The sequence below is a fragment of the Sporothrix brasiliensis genome (assembly GCF_000820605.1).
Source record: "Sporothrix brasiliensis 5110 chromosome Unknown Cont20, whole genome shotgun sequence".
Classification (NCBI taxonomy): domain Eukaryota; kingdom Fungi; phylum Ascomycota; class Sordariomycetes; order Ophiostomatales; family Ophiostomataceae; genus Sporothrix; species Sporothrix brasiliensis.
In genome coordinates this window covers 4,765,073-4,785,108 of record NW_024467139.1, presented here as the reverse complement: position 1 = coordinate 4,785,108, position 20,036 = coordinate 4,765,073, and the positions used below count along the sequence as shown (strand labels likewise).

At 57.3% G+C, this 20,036-nt stretch overlaps 5 protein-coding genes across 5 annotated transcripts; 2 read left to right on the top strand and 3 right to left on the bottom strand.

Moving 5' to 3' along the window:
* Positions 1–2,411: 2,411 nt before the first annotated feature.
* SPBR_06623 (RhoGAP group protein) lies at positions 2,412–5,053 on the top strand (the record flags this gene model as incomplete). Its single annotated transcript, XM_040764879.1, has 3 exons — positions 2,412–2,747; positions 2,833–3,451; positions 3,531–5,053. 3 exons carry the CDS (start codon positions 2,412–2,414, stop codon positions 5,051–5,053), a joined length of 2,478 nt encoding a protein of 825 aa, XP_040617251.1.
* A 1,250-nt stretch (positions 5,054–6,303) lies between these two features.
* On the top strand, positions 6,304–9,390 carry SPBR_06525 (tRNA-splicing endonuclease positive effector; the record flags this gene model as incomplete). The annotated part of the gene is made up of 2 exons (XM_040764781.1): positions 6,304–6,453; positions 6,523–9,390. The coding sequence occupies 2 exons, from the start codon at positions 6,304–6,306 to the stop codon at positions 9,388–9,390; spliced, it is 3,018 nt and encodes a 1,005-aa protein (XP_040617250.1).
* A 724-nt stretch (positions 9,391–10,114) lies between these two features.
* SPBR_07411 (uncharacterized protein) lies at positions 10,115–11,308 on the bottom strand (the record flags this gene model as incomplete). The annotated part of the gene is made up of 1 exon (XM_040765665.1): positions 10,115–11,308. One exon carries the CDS (start codon positions 11,306–11,308, stop codon positions 10,115–10,117), a length of 1,194 nt encoding a protein of 397 aa, XP_040617249.1.
* A 513-nt stretch (positions 11,309–11,821) lies between these two features.
* Positions 11,822–13,206, bottom strand: SPBR_07265 (palmitoyl-CoA hydrolase; the record flags this gene model as incomplete). Its single annotated transcript, XM_040765519.1, has 3 exons — positions 11,822–11,878; positions 12,003–13,010; positions 13,102–13,206. 3 exons carry the CDS (start codon positions 13,204–13,206, stop codon positions 11,822–11,824), a joined length of 1,170 nt encoding a protein of 389 aa, XP_040617248.1.
* A 951-nt stretch (positions 13,207–14,157) lies between these two features.
* On the bottom strand, positions 14,158–18,782 carry SPBR_06356 (uncharacterized protein; the record flags this gene model as incomplete). The annotated part of the gene is made up of 3 exons (XM_040764613.1): positions 14,158–15,390; positions 15,463–18,574; positions 18,763–18,782. 3 exons carry the CDS (start codon positions 18,780–18,782, stop codon positions 14,158–14,160), a joined length of 4,365 nt encoding a protein of 1,454 aa, XP_040617247.1.
* Positions 18,783–20,036: the final 1,254 nt, after the last annotated feature.

The following is a 20,036-nucleotide window of genomic DNA, read 5'->3' as shown; positions in this document are numbered from 1 at the left end:
TGGCGAGCCATGGGAAGGAAGGAGGGGGGGTTGCAGGCGACGACGAAATGGCAACGCGTTGGTCTCGTTCTGGTCTCTTGGATGTGATACCACTCTTCTGATTTGTTTTGCTTTGCTTTGGTGTTCGGGCTCGACCCTGGTCTGATTTTTTCATTGCATTCGTTGACAAGGAAATAAGGAATACAGCCCCTCACTTCGTCAGTTGGGCATACCGCGTAAACTAGGGAACCACGTGGATATTGTGAAACCGCCCCCTCTCATGTCATCAGATCACCAACAAATGCGGAAAACCAGAGGCGTTGTGCTCGCCTAATAAACATGTTTTTGTCAACGATTCAACACAGCACGGGCTTTTGTCAAATAATACCTGCGAGGATCTAACCCATTTCTTTCTTCTTCGGGACCGTCGTTTCGTTCTCAATGCTTGAGTAATGTCCTGCCGCCACATCGTCTCGGATGTCCCGTGTTTCCGGGTTTTTCTTTTTCGTTCCCGCATACCCGTCAACCATTAACGTCAATACGACAAAAAGGGATGTCATTGTGAAGATCCACACCCAGACTGCCGATCCTTCGCGCAAAGCACACCTCGCCCCTATTCCGACACATTTCGGGTCTCCACTTGGACCGAGTGCACAGGCGAGACAAGGTCCCCCCAGGTCCCTTACTCTCTGATGGACAAGTAAAAATAGAACCTGGCCACCTGGCCAGCTGGCATCAGCCCTTTCGATGCCGTTTGGCGACATGTTCCTCGAGTTACCATATTCCATTTGTGGTAGAGGTCGAAATGGCGAACAGACGTTGTCAAGGGGGGACACTTGAACAAAGTAAACTTTATCGACACCCTCTCCAGGGTTGCTTTGCTTAACAAGGCATTGCTGGACCAGATTTGCGATCGAGTATTGCTTTCTCTAGTTTACCCTAGTTTACCGCCTCGGGTTTCCACGATCATGGACGGCAACCGCAGCCCTCCCTTCAGACCACACACCATTTCAAGATGTCTGTGCTCATTCTGGCAGCCAAGGGCTCTCAGATCCATCTGTCACCTGCCATTGGCACGCGTGAAGGCCACAGGCAACCGAGGCTCACGTACTGCTGCTTTGGACGATCGTGGACGATACGAGGATGCCAATTGTGCTTTGTCTCGTTACCGTAATATTTGTTTACTCCGGCAGCCAACAAAGCCATGATAAACTGTACTACATCTCCGTATAATAAACCGATTCAGGCAGAAGCCAAATGGCCTCCAGACTGCCTACATCAGCCACGACGACTCGCCAGCTCTGACGCAATGATGGGGCGATTGCGCTGGCAGCAAAGCTTAGCGCACTCTATAGGGCGATCCAGTGGTGCACGCCACGCCGAGTTCAGCATCGCGCCCGCTGTGGCCGCTCCCTCCTTACCTCTTTCCAACGCCCGCGGGCGCATAATCCCGCCAATGTTTCATCCAAAAAACCAGGAACAGAAGGGGCAGAGAGGGGAGGGGCTCCAGCGCCCAATCCAGGACGGAAAGCGCCCCCCGGAAAACAGGAAAAGCCACTGGCGCCAACGCACAAAATCGTCCCGACGCCAAATGGAAGGCGCGCCTGCAGTGGTCGCCGTCGAACAAAAGTCCTCGAACAAGCAAGGAAGGAGCGCTGCAACGTATTGAACGTCATTGCTTTATTTAACCCTCATTGAATCATTTTACCTGATTTCGGTTTGTGCATGTCGATTCAGGCCCACCGTCCGGTCCTTCCCTTTTCGCTGTCTGGACTTCGCCTCCTGCCTGTGCTGGCCGTCGAGGATTGGTTCCCTGCTACGCCGCGCTTACCTCTCTTTCTTCTAGGGGCAACTTAATTTTTGCCAATTCTCACGACGTCGTGTCTCCTCTTCCTAGTCATCCTCGCCAATCTCTCCAACCCTTCCTCCACCATCGCCCTCGCCTCTCCCCATCCGCGACCACGGGAAGCGCATCCGTCCTCTTGTACGACACTCAAAAAACCAACAACACGAAAACTGCGAGCTTCCCCCGCTCGACACACGCAGCTGACAGGCCTTCTCTCGTTTCCGCGTTTCCTCGTCGCCTCTTTTTTTTTTCACCGCATCTTGTCCCCCCAGCGCTACACAAGCACAAGACATTTGTGCTGCGCCATTGCTGTCTTCGATTTTTCGACTTTTGTTCTTGGGCTGTCTCTCAGTCGTCGCTTGCGCCCTTCCGTTCTTCCCGCGAAAAAGAGACCACCGTTTCGTGCTCCTGTTTTTGTCCTTGCGCGCCGGTTTTCTCGCTTCACTCTTGTCTCGATACTCCCAAAGCAATACCCCATCACGATTGCAGCGTGTCCTTGACGGCCTCGGATACTACTCTTCTTGTCTTTGGGGAACGACGCAAGTTCTCATTCCTTCCTTCTCCTTTCCCATCCCCACTCGCACCCATGGCGGCCGCTTCGGACTACCCGAACGCCGCCTCTGGCATGTCCCCGGACGACCAGCGAGGCAGCCTGCAGTTCCAGACCTCCCCGACAACGGCGTCCATGCCACCGAGCACATTTGGCGAGCTCGATGGCACGTCTGTAGCAGATACGCTCGCAGTGGGCGGGGCACCTGCGACGGGACCTGGAGCTGTTGGCGGCGATGCGTCGCCTGTTGCCCTCCCGACACAGGCGACGAATGGCCACGAGGTGCCGCCACAAGTGCAGGAGGTGCTTCAGTCTGAGATTGGTATCGTGACGATGCTCAATCGCTTGAAACAGAGCATTGGCACAGCAAAGGTAAGCGAGAAGCGAGAACCCAGATCAGGCCTGTTACACCCGGTGCATTGACGAAGATGTGCTAACCCGCCATCCCTCTCCACAGGAATTCGCTCTTTTCCTCAAGAAACGCGCCCAGCTCGAAGAAGATTACTCTGCCGGCATGCGTAAGCTTGCCCGCTCGACGCAGGACAGCATATCTCGTACGGACCCGGGACAGGGCAGCAGCACCTTTGGTGGTGCCTTTGGCGAGATGATGGACATCCATAGTCGCATGGCCGACAACGGCTACCAGTTCTCCACGTCCCTGCACCAGATGCACGAGGACCTGCTGGAGCTGGCCATGATTGCCGAGAAGAACCGCAAAGGCTGGAAGCAGACTGGCCTGGCGGCTGAGCAGCGCGTCGCTGACCTCGAGACCGCCACCCGCAAATCCAAGGCCAAATACGACTCCCTCGCCGAAGAGTACGACCGCGCACGCACCGGCGATGCGAGCAGCCGCCGCGGTGGTTTCGGCTTCAAGGGCCCCAAGTCTGCCGCCCAGCTGGAAGAGGACCTGTTGCGCAAAGTGCAGGCTTCTGACGAGGACTACCACAGCCGTGTCGATACGCTGTCGCGTGAGCGTGCCGAGCTTCTGGCAACCGGCCGCCCGGAGATTATCAAGGCGCTGCAGGACCTCGTGCGTGAGTGTGATGGCGGCATGGTTCTGCAGGTTCAAAAATACGGTAAGCTGGCCTTTGTCGCTCCTCTCTGCATTCTATGACAGTGCCCTCCAAGACTAACCATGTCCCGTCATCTCTACAGCGTCCTTCAGCGAGAAGCTTCTTCTTAGCAATGGCTTGAGCATCAGCCCGATCAAGTCCGCCCAAAAACCCGACGCCCGCAGCCTGCGTGAAGTGGTCACCTCGATCGACACCGAGCGCGACCTCAACAACTACCTCAGCGGCTTCCAATCCAAGGTACCCGCAAAGACGGGCGAGCCCAAGTACGAGCGGCACGCGGTGCTGGGCGGCTCCGCATCGACCGCATCGCAGGTCCCCGCATTGTCAGCAAGGACACACACGTTCTCGCAGTCTGTCTCGCAACCTGCCGCCGCTGGAAGCCAACAACCGGCCTATTCCGACTCGCTGCACTCGCCGCAAGCCCCAGCAACAGCCAACAGCCAGATGTACGGCTCCGTCGGCCAGTCGGGCTTCCGCGCCAGCGCAGGACCGGTAGCGGGTTCCAGCCACGAGCGCAGCTTTAGTTACAGCAGTGGCTATGGCCCCAATAACGGTGCTCCCCAGCTCGGCGGCCAGTCAGCACTCGAGACGCCGCAGCAACCTCTGCAGGTCCGCAACTCTGTCGCCAACACTGGCGGCGTTGTCCCTCCTCCTGGCAGCGAAAATGTGGCCCCGTACTCGCCGGCTTCGGCTGGTGCTGGTATTCCGCCCTCTCGGTTCTATACACCTCCGACCGCTTCCAACCCCCCCTACGGCGGCGGGGCACCAGCGTCCCAAGGCCCACCACAGCTGGGTGCGCTGCCTTTCCAGACTGGTCCCAGCTTGACATCGCCGGACACCACGGGCAGCCTCCCTTCACAGCAGCAGCACCAGCACATGCCGCAGGGTGCGAATGGTCCACCGAACCCGCTGATGCAGCATCCGCCAGCAAGCAACACTGTGGCTGCGGTTCCCGGCGGTGCTCCAGGTGCTGGCTCCATGGTCAGCCAGGGCCAACCGTCGCGGCCCATGTTTGGCGTTTCGCTGGATACCCTGTACGAGCGCGACAGTGTGGCCGTTCCCTTGGTGGTGTACCAGTGCATCCAGGCCGTGGATCTGTTCGGCCTGACCGTCGAGGGCATCTACCGCCTGTCGGGCTCGCTGCCCCATGTGAACAAGCTCAAGTCCATGTTCGACACCGACTCGTCCTCACCTAAACTCGACTTCCGCAACCCCGAGAACTTCTTCCACGACGTCAACAGCGTGGCTGGCCTGCTCAAGCAGTTCTTCCGCGATCTGCCCGACCCGCTGCTCACCCGCCAACAGTACGACCGCCTGATCGAGGCCGCCCAGCACGAAGACGACACGGTGCGCCGTGACTCGCTGCACGCCGTCATCAACGACCTTCCCGACCCCAACTACGCCACGCTGCGCGCGCTCATCCTGCACCTGAACCGGGTTGTCGAGAACGCTCCCGTGACCCGCATGACGTCGCAGAACCTGGCCATTGTATTTGGCCCAACGCTGATGGGTGCCGGCATGGGCGATCCGGAGAAGGCGCGGTGGCACGTGCGGGTCATCGACACCATCCTGCAGAACACGTACCAGATCTTTGACGAGGACTAGAGAGAGAGAGGCCCAGGGAGCGCCTGCACGTGGATGTGCTGTGCTTGCTCGGCCGTTTTACGATGGATCTTACTGCGTTTGTTTCACCCCACGCCTCCCGTCCATGCCATCAAGCAAACTGGATTTGTATTACTATTGTTTCTGCTTTACTTTTTTTCTCTCCTTTTTCTTCTCCTTCATTTTGCCCTCTCATTCACCGCGTTTGTCGTGTCTTGCCTTGCGATTTTCATGCCAAAAATAGGCTACCGGGTGCTGTCATGTGCACGCATCGTACTCTAGCTAGGAAACCCGTTCTTAATCTGATATCCTCTTTCGTAATCTACACGACCAGCCGTGACTTATGCCATTGATATCCAGCAGTCTCCCGTCCACTCGGCCAAGCGAAGTCTCCCTTTGCTCTCTGTGCATTCACTTACGGCTCAGGAAGAAACAAGTCCTCGCCTGTGGGTCCCATTCAACTTCCTGCTCTTCATTATCTGCCCCGTTTAGGACATGCGTCTTCGATCACCAACTCCAAATTCACGAAGCGAACAATAACTCCACGGCGACAAAAGAGTGCCCTCTCAACGTGAGCAATTTGTCTCTCCTCCGAAGCGGTGACAAGAACCTGACGCGTCTGCCTATTTTCCGTGCTTGGAGTGGAAGCTTTACCTTGCCGTTTGTCCTGGTATCGCCAGAAAGGGAAGGCACGCGTAACCACGAGGTCGTTCTTTCCTCTGTTGGAAATACACCAACCTCCTCTTGCCGTTTTGAAAACTTTGCGTACAGCCCAAAAGGATTGAAAAAAATTCAATCTGCTCTTCCGTTGCCAAACCATTTCTTCCCTCCTTTCCTCTTTTCTCTTCTCTCAAGCAACCATCACCATCCCCCCTCTGTGTTTTGCTCCATTGCATCAAGAGCGGAAAGATCTGGCCTTCACTATTCTTTCTTACTTTCTCCCGTTGCCCTTTGGCAGCTCCCGCCTATTCCTTTCCATTAGCCTCTTGCCTGCTGCGTCCTCCTTCTTCCTTTCTCACCTTTTATTTTTACGATTTTCACACTCTTTCGCTCTCAATACTGTTTTTGACACTCGAGACATGCTTTGAGCTACCTCAGACCTTCCTTTCTCTTTCTCTCTTATTGTCCCTGGCGGTGTGGAGTTCTCGGTGTTGTTCTTGTCGCTTCTTCCTCTTTTGATACCATCGTTTTGCATTGGCCAATTCTTTGTCATTCTCGTCTCTCCTTTCGTTCATTGCTTTGTACTTTTCACCATGGCTCCTGTGGACAACATCTCCGTCACCAGCCTTGAAAATGAGCCGGCCTGGGGTTCTCACGATATTGATGATCCGAACAATATCGATCAGATTTTCTCTGCTATGGAAGCATTCCTGGCTAAGAACTCTATTGGCGGTAGGCTCCAAGTATGTAACAAACATTTTAGACCCTGATTGTTTTAAAGCCCCTAGCTGACGTCGTCTCTTTCCTCGCAGTTTGAGCTGGATGGGCACAACCACAACGTCTCCCAGATACCGCAGCGCCTCGTCCAGCAAGACGAGCCCTCCAAGTCAGACATTGTTGTGCGGTTCGAATCCATCGAGCATTTCAAAACGATCCACAAGCAGGCGTCTGAGTATGAGGATGCCCTCGAGACGAAGGATGTCGATGATTTCAACAAGGAAGGCAACTCTTTCAAGGCTTGGCCCCTTATTTCCATCCCCGAAGGCGACGACATCACGACTTGGATGATTCTGGTTGAACCGAGACAGATTATTGAGGCCCGCATTCCCAATGTCGGAGAGAGCTGTTTGCTCCGTCTTGTCAACCCAAATTCGGATGAAGGTGTCTCGGCCTGGTGGAACGCGCGGCGTGCTCAGAACAACTTTGCCGAGGTCAACAAGGGCAAAGAGTCCTGGTCCAAGCTCATTGTCTTCAACGTCAGGCTTGTCAAGTCAGAGGACGAGTCCAACTGCGTGATTCATGCTCTGATTCCCAGTGACGGCAAACAACATGAAAATCTCGAAAAGCTGGAACTTACCAAGGACAACGCAGTCAGCGTTGGCCTGTTCTTCATCAAGTCGGATGCCACATTCGAGGCCGAAATGAAATCGTTGAGCAAGCTTGTTAAAGCGTCGAACATTCCTCCCGTCACCCCACTGGCCACAATCAATCGTGACGCAGAGTCCGAGCAGGTCACAAAGGTTGGTGACTGGCTGGACTTGGCCCCAGAGCTCCTTCCCGAGCAAAAACCAATTGTCGTCAAGAAGCCGACCAATCCTCGCGCAGTGCAGGCACAGCAAGTTGAAGCGTTCAAGTACCTCCTGGATTTCCACGATCCCGAGTCCTTTGTCAATATCTTTGACATCTACCCTCATATGCGCGAGCCTAACCGGCCTGGCCTGGGCATTCCTTCAGCCATTCTCAAGAAATATGCTCGAATGAACGAGCATCAACGGAACGCCTACAATGGCCTGCTTTCGAAGATGCCCTACGGCATCGCCATGCTTCCTGGTGGCCCCGGTGGCGGCAAGACAGACTGGGTCATGACTGTCATTGGCTTGATGCAGAGCAAGTCCCGTGCCAAGGTCCTTTACCTCCTTGACATCAATGGTCCACTGGACGATGCAACCGCAAAATACATCTGGCTGATGCAGAACGCTGGGCTCCCGAAACGAGCGATTCGGATGAAAAATTTCGGCACCGAGTTCAAGCGCAGTGTTCGAGTTGGAGCCATGGATACCCGTACCAAAGGCAGCGAAGAACCAGAAGTGGACTTTTCGAGAAACTTTTTGAGCTTGTACACTCAACACGCGGCGGGTACGGCCCCAGATCCAACACGCACCCGCCACCAGCATATTCTCCCGAGCCTCGACGAAGCAGCCTGGGAACATTACGACAAGCACCGCGATGAATTTGAGACACTCACCGATGCCATTGCGACCTGCAATGGCAGTCCGCTCCAGAACCGCCAGCTTCGGCGCGAAATTTACGTCCTCTACTCGGCTGTTCTCCGCCTGGCAGATTTCATCGCCACCACGCCTTGTGTTGCGGCATCCGCCTTCAGTCGCATGTTTATTCCCGACCTGGTTGTTTTTGATGAGGCGGCACACGCGCGCGAGTTGTCCACGCTGATTTCTATTGCCAATTTCTGCCCCAAGGCTGGTTGGATTTTCATTGGCGACCACCGCCAGACTCAGCCGACGGTGAAAAGCAACAACACCAACCCTCATGGCCGGCAGCTTGCAACCTCGGCCATGGAGCGCGCTTACCTCGCTGGTGTGTTGAATCACCAACTGCTCATCAATCACCGCGCATTTGGACGACTAGAGCGCTTGCCATCGAAGCTCATCTATGGCGGCAAGATGGTTTCTGGAATCCCGCACATGGACCGCTTTCCCCGGTGGGCGAAGTTTGTCCGCGGCTACCTTGATGGCCTCGCTGGTCTTCGCTGTAGCACCCCTCGTCTGATTGTGCACCTCAATGGTGTTGGCCGTCCCACGAAGGTTGGCACAAGCTGGTTCCACCAACAACACATGCAATGGACCATGGAAAGAGTGTGGGAGCTGATCAACAACCCCCGTTTCCGCAGCGCAGAAAATGAAGCCAACAAGGGTACTATCCTGCTCCTCGCCCCATACAAGGCTGCAGTCACAAAGTACCAGGAAGCGATTGAAGCGCTCGCCAAGGCCCATCCGAATCATCGCATTCCCCAGCGTGTTGAAGCTCGCACATGGGACAGCTCTCAGGGCCACGAGGCCGACATAGTCGCCATCGACTATGTTCGCGAGTATCCGACTGGCTTCATGGACGGCATGTACCGTTTCAATGTTGGCCTGACTCGCGCGCGCCAGGGCGAATGGCACCTTATGCATCCAAATATGCCAAAGGCCGAGACATTCCAAAAGACAAACTATCTCCGCAAGCTGTACAGCGCTTGCGAGAAAGGACTAGATGGCCTGGGTGAAGGGCGCATCGCCAACATCACCTGGGGTGCTCAGCCGATTGCAATTGTGCATGACGTGCCTGATAAGGTGCTGGTCAAGGAAGAGGCTGTCAAGAATGCGCCCACCAAGCACGAGATCGTCAAGGGAGAGAACACCAAGGATGATTCTGCAGGGGAACCGTCCGGCGAGGAGCTACCTGCGCAAGACTTTGACGCTCCAGTCCTCGTTCTGTCCGACATCGAGCCCGAAGAGGACGGCAATGAGATGCCCAAGACACCGCACTTTGGGTACACGCATTCTTCGGCCGCAAATTCGCAGGCGTCGCTGAGGCAGGAGACGACCACTGTTGTGGTTGATGGACATAAGTTGGACCTTGGCTGTGAGTTGCCTGTCAACTACGACAACATCGTGTGGTAGTTGCACCACAACGCACCCCCTTCACTTTGTCACCCGGTCACTTGGTGACTTGCACTTTTTTACCTTTGCCCAACAACTTGGCTTGTTCCAACCAGTGTGCCACTGAGGTTGCTACGCGGGTAAAGGGCTGTGACACGGGCGTTTGCTTGCTGAGACGAGATTTTTGCCATCCGAAGGGGGAAGAGATGGCAGATGGATTGTTGTTGCCACGAAGTCTTGCCTGAATATGTGCATCTATTTATTCTGTCTAGGACTTTTTCTTTTTCTTTTTTAGATTCTGCTTGGCTTGGCAAGGGGCATTGTCGAAGTTGTTGTTTCGCTACAGAGCAATGCCTTCGGACGGAAGAGAGACGTGCAAGACGTACGACGAAAGAGAAGCTGTGCGAGTATCTGATGGGACCGCGAGCAAGGTTGGTTGCCAAGAAGGGAAATTATAAAACAGCCGATACACTCCACAGCAGAGAGAATTCTCTACCTTTATACATCACTGCGACGGTGTTTCAAATTGTAGGAGCTCAAGTGTAACTGTGACAGAGCCAAATGCGATATAAAGTTTTGCCAATGTAATTGCCATTTGCGAGATGTGAGCCGCCATGACAAGACCAAGGAAGTCTTGCCTATTGTGTGTTCCCTATTTAGTTGTCTAGAGTGCCAGTTCGTTATTGGATTGCCATCGTATCCCCTAGACGTTACGTTCCAGCTCGTGTCTCATGCGAGACCACGTTTAAAACTTGTCCTCCACCTTTCCCAGCTTGTACGTGCGCGGCACCACAAACAGGCCGCGAGCCTCGACGCACCGCTGGCCGTCCAGCGTGTCCAGCGCCGCCTCGCACCACAGCTTGCGCAGCTCCTTGCCGTTGCTGTCGACGCCGTCCTTGTTGTTCTTGTACTCGTCGGGGACCAGCGGATTGCAGGTCACAATGTAAAAGTTGTTGACCGTGACGGGCTTGCGGTACTGCAGCTCGAGGCGCGCCGTCACGCCGGTCCGGGCGGGGAACGACAGGATGGCACAGCGGCCGAGCGCCTCGTCCAAGATGGTGGCAATGGCGCCGCCGTGCACGACCCTGGGCCAGCCAGCCAGGGCGTCGCCGATGCGCAGGATGCTAATGATCTGGCCCGTGCTGGGGTTGTGGAAGATGCGGTGGTAGGCTCCTATGCCGCGGAGGCCACCCAGTGCGCCCGTGGTCAGGCGCGTACGCTGGGGCGTCGGGGCCGGGATGGCGTTGCCGCTGCCACTGGCATTGTCGTTGTCGTTGCCGTCACGACTGGAGGGGTACACCGTCTGTGGCAATCGCAGCGACGACGACAGCGGCGTCACGTCGGCCGAGACGTCGGCCACATCCACCACCTCCCCACCGGGCACGTCACTATTGGACGGCGCGCCGCCCGTCTTCTGCGCGGCGGCTTCGGCGGCTTCCCTAGCTTCGGCGGCTTCCCTAGCCTCGGCAGCCTCAATCTCCCGCCACCGCTGGCCGACATCCCATTCATCCCAGTCCGGGTCCTCCTGCAGCTGCTTCACCAACGGAATCGTCTCGTCGGCCACGCGGCCAATGTCTTCTTTGGCCTTGCGCTCGGCTTCGGAGCCGCGGACAAATTTACCCCTTGGCGGGCTAGGCTTTGCGTAGACAAAGAAGGTAGTGAAGCAACCGAGAAAGCCACCAAAGGCCAAAAGAACAAAGGTCGACCGGCGGATGCGGAATGTCCACTTGCGCGACGGCGGTGGTTGCTGCGGCGGAAAGTATTGCGGCAGGGGACCTTGCGATTGCTGCTGCTGCGGCAGCGGTCGGCCGAAACGGTCGTACGATGGACCTGTCGAGTAGAGGCGGCCGCTGTCTGCGAGCAGAGGCTGGTGGTTGCGAGCGAGGACGATGGCACGGGCTCTTGCTACAGCTGCAAAGGGACACGCTGCCGATGCCATTGGCGCGGCCGGGCAAGTAGCTACGCCAGGCGGTATCCGCAGAACCATGCTCGGGGATGTGTGGTGATCGCTGGCTGGTCGAGAGGGGGCCGCGGCGATGTTGGTCGGAGCGGTGATGTTGGCTTGAAATGTTGCTCAATGGGAAGTGGAGGTTAAGCGCGATCCGTCGTTATCCTGATGTTGAATTATCGGCAGTTGGGTCTATCACGTGCGGTTTCGGCCAACGGGAGAGCCCCACTACAGGTCCCCACAGTCACCGAGCAGAGTCAACCCTCAGTGAGCTGACGGTGTCAGTGTTACATTGACAGTCAAATCTTATGATGCCCTGGACAATCGACCCAAAATACGTCAGAACTGTAATCCAATGTAAAGTTCGATATGAATGGCGTTTCTTTGGGGGATGTCCGTTTCGGGTTTATGATACTAGAAACATAGGTGACAATAGTAATATAAAGATTCAGATACCATCCTGTCTAATACATTTAGTGGTACAGCTACAGTCTTACACACGCATCATATTCTGGCCTTGGGGGTTCCCTTATGCTCGTCGTCCTTTAACCGCATAATTCCCTGTTGAGAACGAGTTAGCAAAGTGGTTGACGACAATCGCGAAGAAAAGAGGGGAGGAGGTGACCGGGAGAAGGAGAAATGAGATAAATGAAAAGAGATAAAAGAAAAGAGAAGGAAAACTCACTTCTTGGATGCACGTCACCAGCAGGGTGCCGTCCTTGCTAAAGATGCGCTGCGTCACCACGCCGCGGCCCTCGCCCGCCCAGGGGCTGTCCATTACCGCCAGCATCCACTCGTCGGCCCGCACCAGATCCGGCTCGTGGAAGTAGATGGTGTGGTCCAGGCTCACCACCATACCCACCTCGGGCTGGCCCAGGAACGACTCGAGCGTGGCGCCGCCCGTCTCAAAGGCCACCAGGTCCCGCATCGCCTGCACCTGCTCCGGCGCAAACATGTTGTCGCCGTCGTGGCCCAGCAGGCCCGCCACCGGGATCGGGAACCGCCACATTCGGTGGATCCGCGTAATCGTGCCGATGAAGTAGTTGTCCGTCACGTAGCTCAGCGCATTGAGGTGCGCCGCGCGCCCGCCCTCTTTGGAGATGCTGCCGCGCACGCGCACCCAGTGCATCGTCTGCTTGAGGTGCGGCGCGTCGTCGGAGCCCGTGATCATCATCGGGCCCGACAGAATCGGCTGCACTGCGGATTTCGGGCTGCCAAAGGCCCGGCCCAGGCGAATGTACACGCTGTCGACAGCATCGTGCTCTTCGTAGCCGGGCGGCGGGACCGGCGGGCGCACGTCCGGCAAGGCGGCCGCGTGGTGGCCTACGCCGGCGATCCGCGCGGGCAAGCCCCGGGACGGCGGTGGCGTCAGGCTGGCGGTCGCCGTGGCGGCCGTGGATGTGTTGGGGAGAACGGTAAAGGACATGGTCACCGTGAAGATGCAGCGCCCGCGCTGGCGCGCCTGCACGGTGCGCGTCACGAACGAGCGGCCGTCGCGCACCCGCTCGACGTGGAACAGGATGGGCACGTCGGCGTTGCCGGCGAGCAAGAAGTAGCAGTGGCAGCTGTGCAGCGCGAATTCAGGCGACACCGTCCGCTGGCCGGCGGCAAGGCACATGCCGACGACCGAGCCGCCATAGATACCGCGGGCGCCTGGCGGGTGCCACGGCGGGCGGGTATTTGTGAAGATGTCCTGGCATGTTAGAGACGCATGGCACGGGGAGAAAGGCAAAGAGGAAGTGGATGGACGAATTGCATTATTCCACGATGTCTTGGGTTCTTACCTCGCCCAAAACGCCGAGAGCCGTGACGTCGAGGTCGTTTTCCAGCGCCGACAACGCCGGGTTCGGCGGCGGCGGCCGGAGAATCGTAGGATGCGACTGAGGCATTGTTGAGATTTGCTGAATGTGTATGTATGCGTTGGCGTCTGATGGCGATAAGAGCGGTAAAAGAGAGTGGGAAATGGAAGGGCGCGAAACCATATAAATGAAAAAGGTTAATTAATGGGACCGGCATAATGTGTGTAGGACCGAGGTATCTACCTGAAAGGGCAAGCGCGCGTGTCACGGCCTACTGAAAAGGCTACGCAAAACGGCGTACTAGAACAAACCCACTGTAATTTGCGTGGAGGAAGAGGCGCAATTGTTAACAGGAAAACATGCCGAATGGGGAAATTTGGCATTGCCGGGGCATGCACGCACCCCAAGGCGATGCGACAGGAACGGAAGGAACTGAACTTCTGGTTCTGAAGGCGCTAAGATGCTGGGAGAGAACACTAAGCCCAGGGGAAGTTGGCCGTGTTCCGGGATGTATTACAGAGAGAAGGAACGATCCTAGCGATAACTACGAGACGGCCAACCAATTCTCCACTAACCTCGGCACTCCGTGACCCAGCAGCATGGCCACGGACCAGGCTTCGTGGATTGGTGGATATTGATGACAGAAAAATCAATATGAGGAGTTGCCTGCTATTTTATTGGAACAGATGCCGACAGTTACCACGGCATTAGACTTTGACACGCCTTGCACTGGGACAGGTGGTGGGCTTACACCTGCGCGGCTGGTGTTTATATTTAACAGTGGCAATGCAGTATGTATATGATGGTTTATCTGTCTCCTGTACACCTCTAGTCCTTATGGTACAAAACATAACAAAACGGAAACAAAAAAGCTAGCAAAGGAAAAGCAGTTACAATGTAAACAAAAAAAGCAAAGAATGGCAAAGATGCCGACGTCAAGAATGGTGGAATCGAAATTGCGCAGCTGAGAGCAATAACGACATCGCTTCGTAAATGTAGCATAGCCTTCTTACCACCGCACCAAAAAGACAGCAGAAGTCTCTACTGGTTCTGTTCCACAAAGATGGGCTCCAAATGGTCCCACACGCTGCGGTCGCCCCGGCCGGCCCGGTCCCGCATGTCCCAGTATTTGCCGTTGAACTGCCAGTACGCCTCGCCCGTGATTGGGCACTTGGCCTTTTCGAACCATGCCGGCACAAACTCCTCGCCCAACGTCTCGCGGTCGCGCCGCCGCGACCGCTGCTCGTTCTCGAGGCGGTTCTTCTCTGTGGCCGCAAAATCGTAGTTGCCCTCCTCCATGGCACGCTGGTCCGGCCGCAGCCGCGAGTCGGTGGGCGCGATCCAGGGCCGCAGTTGTTCGTTGATGTCGTTGAACGTGAGCACAAACGGCGTGAGGTTGAACGGGATGCCCTTGGGCCGCTCGTTGGCCTGCCAGATCAAGTACACGCGGTTGGGGTCCGCCATCGGCCCGCTGATCTGGCCCGTGGCCGCGTCAATGTCGCTCGTGCCGTTGCCGCTGGGCGAGCTCTTGCCAGTGAGCTCCGTGACGCTCGCCTGGTAGCCAGGGGTCATGCGCGCGTACATCTTGGAGTTCCAGCGGCCGCCGAGTGAGACGCGGACGCGGCCCGTGGCGTCCACAATCTTGCCCGAGATGACGTAGGCCGACGCGGCCGTCCAGCCACGCGGCTTGAAGTCGACGTACGCAATCTCGCCTGTCGTCCAGTTCTTGATTTCCATGACGCCGTAGTTGTCGACCGTAGGGCTGCCCGTGATGATGCCAATGACGGACGAGGTGACCTTCTTCCACGTGAAGAAGTCTTCCTTGCCGCCATGCTTCGGCCGCAGCTTCAGGAACCAGGTGCCCAGCGGGTTGATGTCAAAGGACTTGCCATAAAACTTGGATTTGACGGCAGACTCGCCGTAGTAGGTCCAGTACGGCGATTCAGCCCACGCGGCACCAACAGGTGGGTGGTGGCTGACTTGCTCAATGAAGAAGCGGTAGTTCTTGTCTGGGCGCACGTACTCGAACGTCTCGCCCAAAAGCGGATTGAAGGGTTTGGCGACACGACCAATCGTAGATGCGTATTCGCTGGCTGCGAAGGCCGCCACGTAGATGAGACGCTCGATGGAGTCGGAGCGCTCGACCGCACGGTCCAGAAGGTCGGCGTATTCCATGTCCTCGCCGCAACGGTACAGCAGCGACGTTGGCTCGTTAAACGTGACAGGCAACGTCATCTTGGTCATGTCCTTGCCCACCATGGACTTCAAAATGCTCTATTGTCGTGGGTCAGTCGTGTCGCGCGAGAAAGGAACATGGAAAATTTGTCAATGCAGTTGGAAACTCACCCAGAGTGACAGTTTCGGCCGGTTGTCAGCGTCAATCTTCAGCCGATGGCGGATGCCGTTCTCGTAACCCTTGAAGGACTTGCTGATATCGACGCCAGGCGACACGACAATTTTACCGCCACTACCGTCGCCGACAGTGGCCGCTTCCTTTTCGGCCGTCAAGCTGGCAGCGTCCTCAGCTGTCTCATCAACAGCAGCCTCTGCTTTTGTGCTGCTCAGTGTAGCGGTCTTGGTCTCGGACGGCAATCTTGACTCGACAACCACCTCCCCAGCATCAACCGCATCAAAGAATTCGTCGTCGTCGTCATCGTCCGAGTCGGACAGGCCCGCCGCGGCCACCTGGTCCAACACGGTCTGCCGTCTCGATGTGTTTGTCGTATAGATTGAGGGCGACTTGGCACCTGTACTGCTTGGGATGATGAGATCATGGTGGCTGTCGGCGCCGGCCATGGCCGTAGTTGCCGTTGTTTTGTTGACTGCCACCGCACCAGCTGCAGCAACTGCAGCTGATGCAGTGGCACCGGCCAGGATGCCGCTGTTGCCCAGGTGCGGGGATGCAGCAGCGCTACCCGCCGGCTGTTCGTCGAGCATGCCGTTGTTTATAACCTCCTTAAGGATGCGCTTGGCCGACTTCTTCTTCTCTTCCGCCTCGCCAACGCGCGCCTCCAGCGCTTCCTGCTCCCGCGCAACCTGTGCCATGCTCTCCTCCCACATGCGGCGCATCTCGACCTCACGGTCCAAGCGGTACTGCCAAAATGCGTCACGGTCACGCGAAATGCGCATCAAGTCGCCAATAAGGCCTGTCAGCGAGCGAATGGCGGCATCGTAGGTAGAGAGCGCGGCGGTCGTCTTGGTATCGGCCAAAGTCAATGCCGGGTTGCGCGAGACCTCGGCGACGAGGGCCTGGTTGACCTGTGCCATGGTCTCGAGTTGGAGGCGTGCGGACTGTGCGGTGATGTTGAGTGCGTCGCGTGTGGCAGATGGTGCGTCACGGTCGTGGCCACTGGACGCATCGAGGTCGTCGTCATCACCAAGATCGTCGTCATCGCCGCCATTGTCGTAATTAGCACCACGGCCCTTGCCCTCAACCGCATCAGCATAATCGTTGACACCCAGTCCGGTGCCCGTGTCATCGTCGATGCTGCCAGCGGTACTGGCGCCGACACCACCGGCCGTGACAATGGCCTTGTGGGACACGGACCGCTGCGCGGCGGACTGAATCCGGGAAAGTTGTGCGCTGTTGCGGCGACCCGAGTCACCATGAATGCCGGCGGCAGCGGCGGCGGGACTGGCACTGGCACTCTCTGCATCGTTGTTGATGGACGTCGTCTGCGAAAGGGAAAGGTGGGACTGGTGCGAGGCCTGCGGCTGCAAACTGTGGTCGGCCTTAGCCTGGCGCAGCAGCTCGGCACTGCGGGCGCGCTGGCGTTCCTCTTCCTTGGCCTGGTCCTTGGTCCACTGGATGGAGTTGTTGAGCGCCCAGAACCAGCGCTTGGCCTCGACCTCGTGGTTGGCCTTGAGCGTATACTTGACGGATGACTTGCCAATAATTTCAAATTTGGTCTTTTCGTCGGCGCTCATGTTGAGGCGCGCAATGCGCATGTTGATGGCGCCACGACAGGCAGACCCGGCGTCATCCTGGTGCTTGTAGTAACTGAGAACTCCATCTTCAAGCACAAACCAGCGCAGTTGGTAACCCTTGCGGTAATTGGTCCACTTCTTCAGGTAGCCCTTCATCTCGCGGGCTTCACGGCCAGCGAGCGGATCGGGCGGGCCACCCGCACCACTGCCGGTTGTGCTTCCGGCACCGCTGGCACTACCACCAGCACCACCGGCAGTACCACCGCCCAGGGCGGAGCTCGAGGCGCCGCCGCCGCCGAGGTTGCTACCGTAGCCAAGACCACCTTGTGCGGCGGCACCAAGAACCGCCTTTTCTTGGATGCCGCGCTGGGCAGCGACAGCCGCAGGCGACTTCTTCAGCATGGCTCGCGTCACATCGTCCTTGGTAACGTCCTGGGGAAGCTTGCCCTTGCGGTCGCGGCGGAACGGGTCGGCACCGTGCAGCAGCAGAACCTGGATGAGCTGCGAGTTTTTGCGGCGGGCCGCTTCGTGCAGAAGGGTGCCACCGGCCTGGCTGGTGACGGGGTCGGAGACGAATTCGGTGCTGTTGATGTCGAGCACGGTCTTGAGTCGCGGCTCCTCCAGCACCTGGGCGAGGGTGTGGTACTCGCCACGGGCAATCAAATCCTGAATCTCGTTGACCTTGCTTTCGGTGAAGAGCGACCGGGAGAGCTGCAGGAGCTGGAAGATTTCTGGGTTGCGGGCGAGATCGAGCGGCAGACGGCCCTGGCCGTTGGGCAGGGAGTCGTTGATGTCCTTCTGCTCGAGCAGTAGGCGCACGACCTGAGTGCGCCCCTGGGTCGCTGCGAGGTGCAGAGCCGTGTTGCCGTCCTTGTCGCGGGCGTTGATGTCGATAAGGCCTGCGCCGTCCGACAGCACGTACTCGACGACGGCGAACTCGGCGCACTGGATGGCCAGGTGCAACACAGTGGTGTCGTCAAGGCCACCGCCGGCCGCCGCACCAGCTGCGGACGCGGTAGCAAAGGAAGATATGCTCGCGCGGGCACCGGTAGTATCGGATGTTTCGCGGATGGCTTTGGTGATGTAGGCAGTGTCGCCGCTGCGGAGGGCCTCCACGATGCGGAACTTGCGTACGGACTGCTCAAGTGTGGACGACGGAGAGGATCCTGAGACGGGAGTGATTGCAGGAGGGGCATTTGAGCTGCTGGCGTTGGCAACACCGGGTCGTGAAGACGCACCATGGGTGGACGAAGGACTCCGGCCGGTCAGCGAGCCTCCGGCGCCCGAGGCACGCGAGACGTGGCCCTTGAAGGGCACGGGGGTAGAGGTAGAGGATTGACTCTGTTGCTGGTAGGCCATGGCGGGCAGGTCGCGGCCGGAGTTGGAGTGGGAGAGGGGCGCATTCACGGAGCCGTCCTCGGAGGTGGCATCCTCGTCGCCCGTGCCGGCGCCGCTGGCAGTGCTACCTGCGGTGTTTCGGTCCTTCCGCCGGAGGATAGAGAGGGCGGCGCTCTTAGTTCGCTTGTGTGTGCTATGGGACGGGGAAAAGGAGGAGATTAGCGGCGAGTCATGGGAAGTGAGCAATGGTGCTCCAACCAGTAAGCCATCCAGCATGCCGAGGAAATGCGGAGGCACGAGAAGAGACAGGGGATGGGTTGAGACAGGCAGGGCAAAAGAGTGTGGGATTTGGTGGCCTGTTGGCACACAAGGTAGGCTCACCTGTCACCGGCTTCCGACATGGTGACGGATACGGCGCGCGGTCGAAGACGGGCGAGGGGTCTTAAATAAGATGAGGAGGGATGCAGTCGAGCGACAGGGGTGGTTGGATGGGAGATATGTGACGGTGACGCCAATGGCTCAATGGCTGGAGGGCTTCAGAGTCCGAAGGCGAGGCCCGTCCGTTCCGAGCGGGCGAAGCAAGGCGTCGTCGAGCTGTGGCAATATCGATCGGGTGCTTGGACTTTGCAAAGTTGTCCGCAGATAAGACGGACGGCAGAGTGGCGAGCGAGACGTGTTCCGAGGGGAGGGAGGGGGGTGGGAGGAAAGGTGGTCATATATCCAGTACAAGCTCTCCTGGGCTGCGATGTGGATTAGTACACCGTAAGTGGGCTGGTGTTGTGGATATTCTGTCTTTGGTGTGCGGCGTTAGCGTTTTGCACCGAGTCGTTCTTTCCCCCCGCTTTATTCGACCACCAAGTCAGGGTAGCAGTGAGTATTCATACGGAGAAGGTGCGACGCCGTTGAAATCAGAGACGTTGGATACAGTCAAGCCAAAGCAAAAACGGGAAGGATAGCTTGACAGTTGGTGGGAAGTCGTCTGGTTGGTGAAACAGGGTAGGGTCAGAAGCAGCAGGTGCGTTGAGGCCACCAATGTCAAAAAATGGAGGCGGTAAGGGCAGGAGCGAGCACAAAACAAGTCGAAAAACAGCCCAGATGGGAAAGCACAGGTGGACAGTTATAGGGAGCGCCAGGGCAGGTGCAGGGGCCAAACAGAAAGGGCATGACGTCGTAAAGGTATTCCACACGCAAGGTTATTACAGCCCAGGGGCTGGTGTGGACTTTGTGGCTTAGGCCCAAGACACATACTTTGTAGTGTGCTCTGGTCGGCCGATTCCACCTGTCTATTCCGTCTGAGCTTGGTCCGGTCTTGTGGTCCCAGGCCACATTAGTTAGTTCTTGGTGGGACAGGACACAGTTAGATCCGGTACTGGTAAATAAGCTACGACATACAAGTTGCTTGCAAGGAACGCAAATCGTTTGTTCCTTGCTGCTCCCGACGTGCATACTCGAGCTTTTCCCTGGCTTGCAGAGGCTCCTTCAATGGGTCGCTGCTTCCTCGCTAGGTGCATTACAGATCCTCTCAACGGTCCTACACGTGTTGATCAGACGCTTGGCTGTACTAATAACGACCCCCCAAAAACTAGCGGTGAAGATGCAACTTGAGATGTTTTGGACGGAGAATGCAACTGACACGCGCAGAGTTAGGAGCTTTA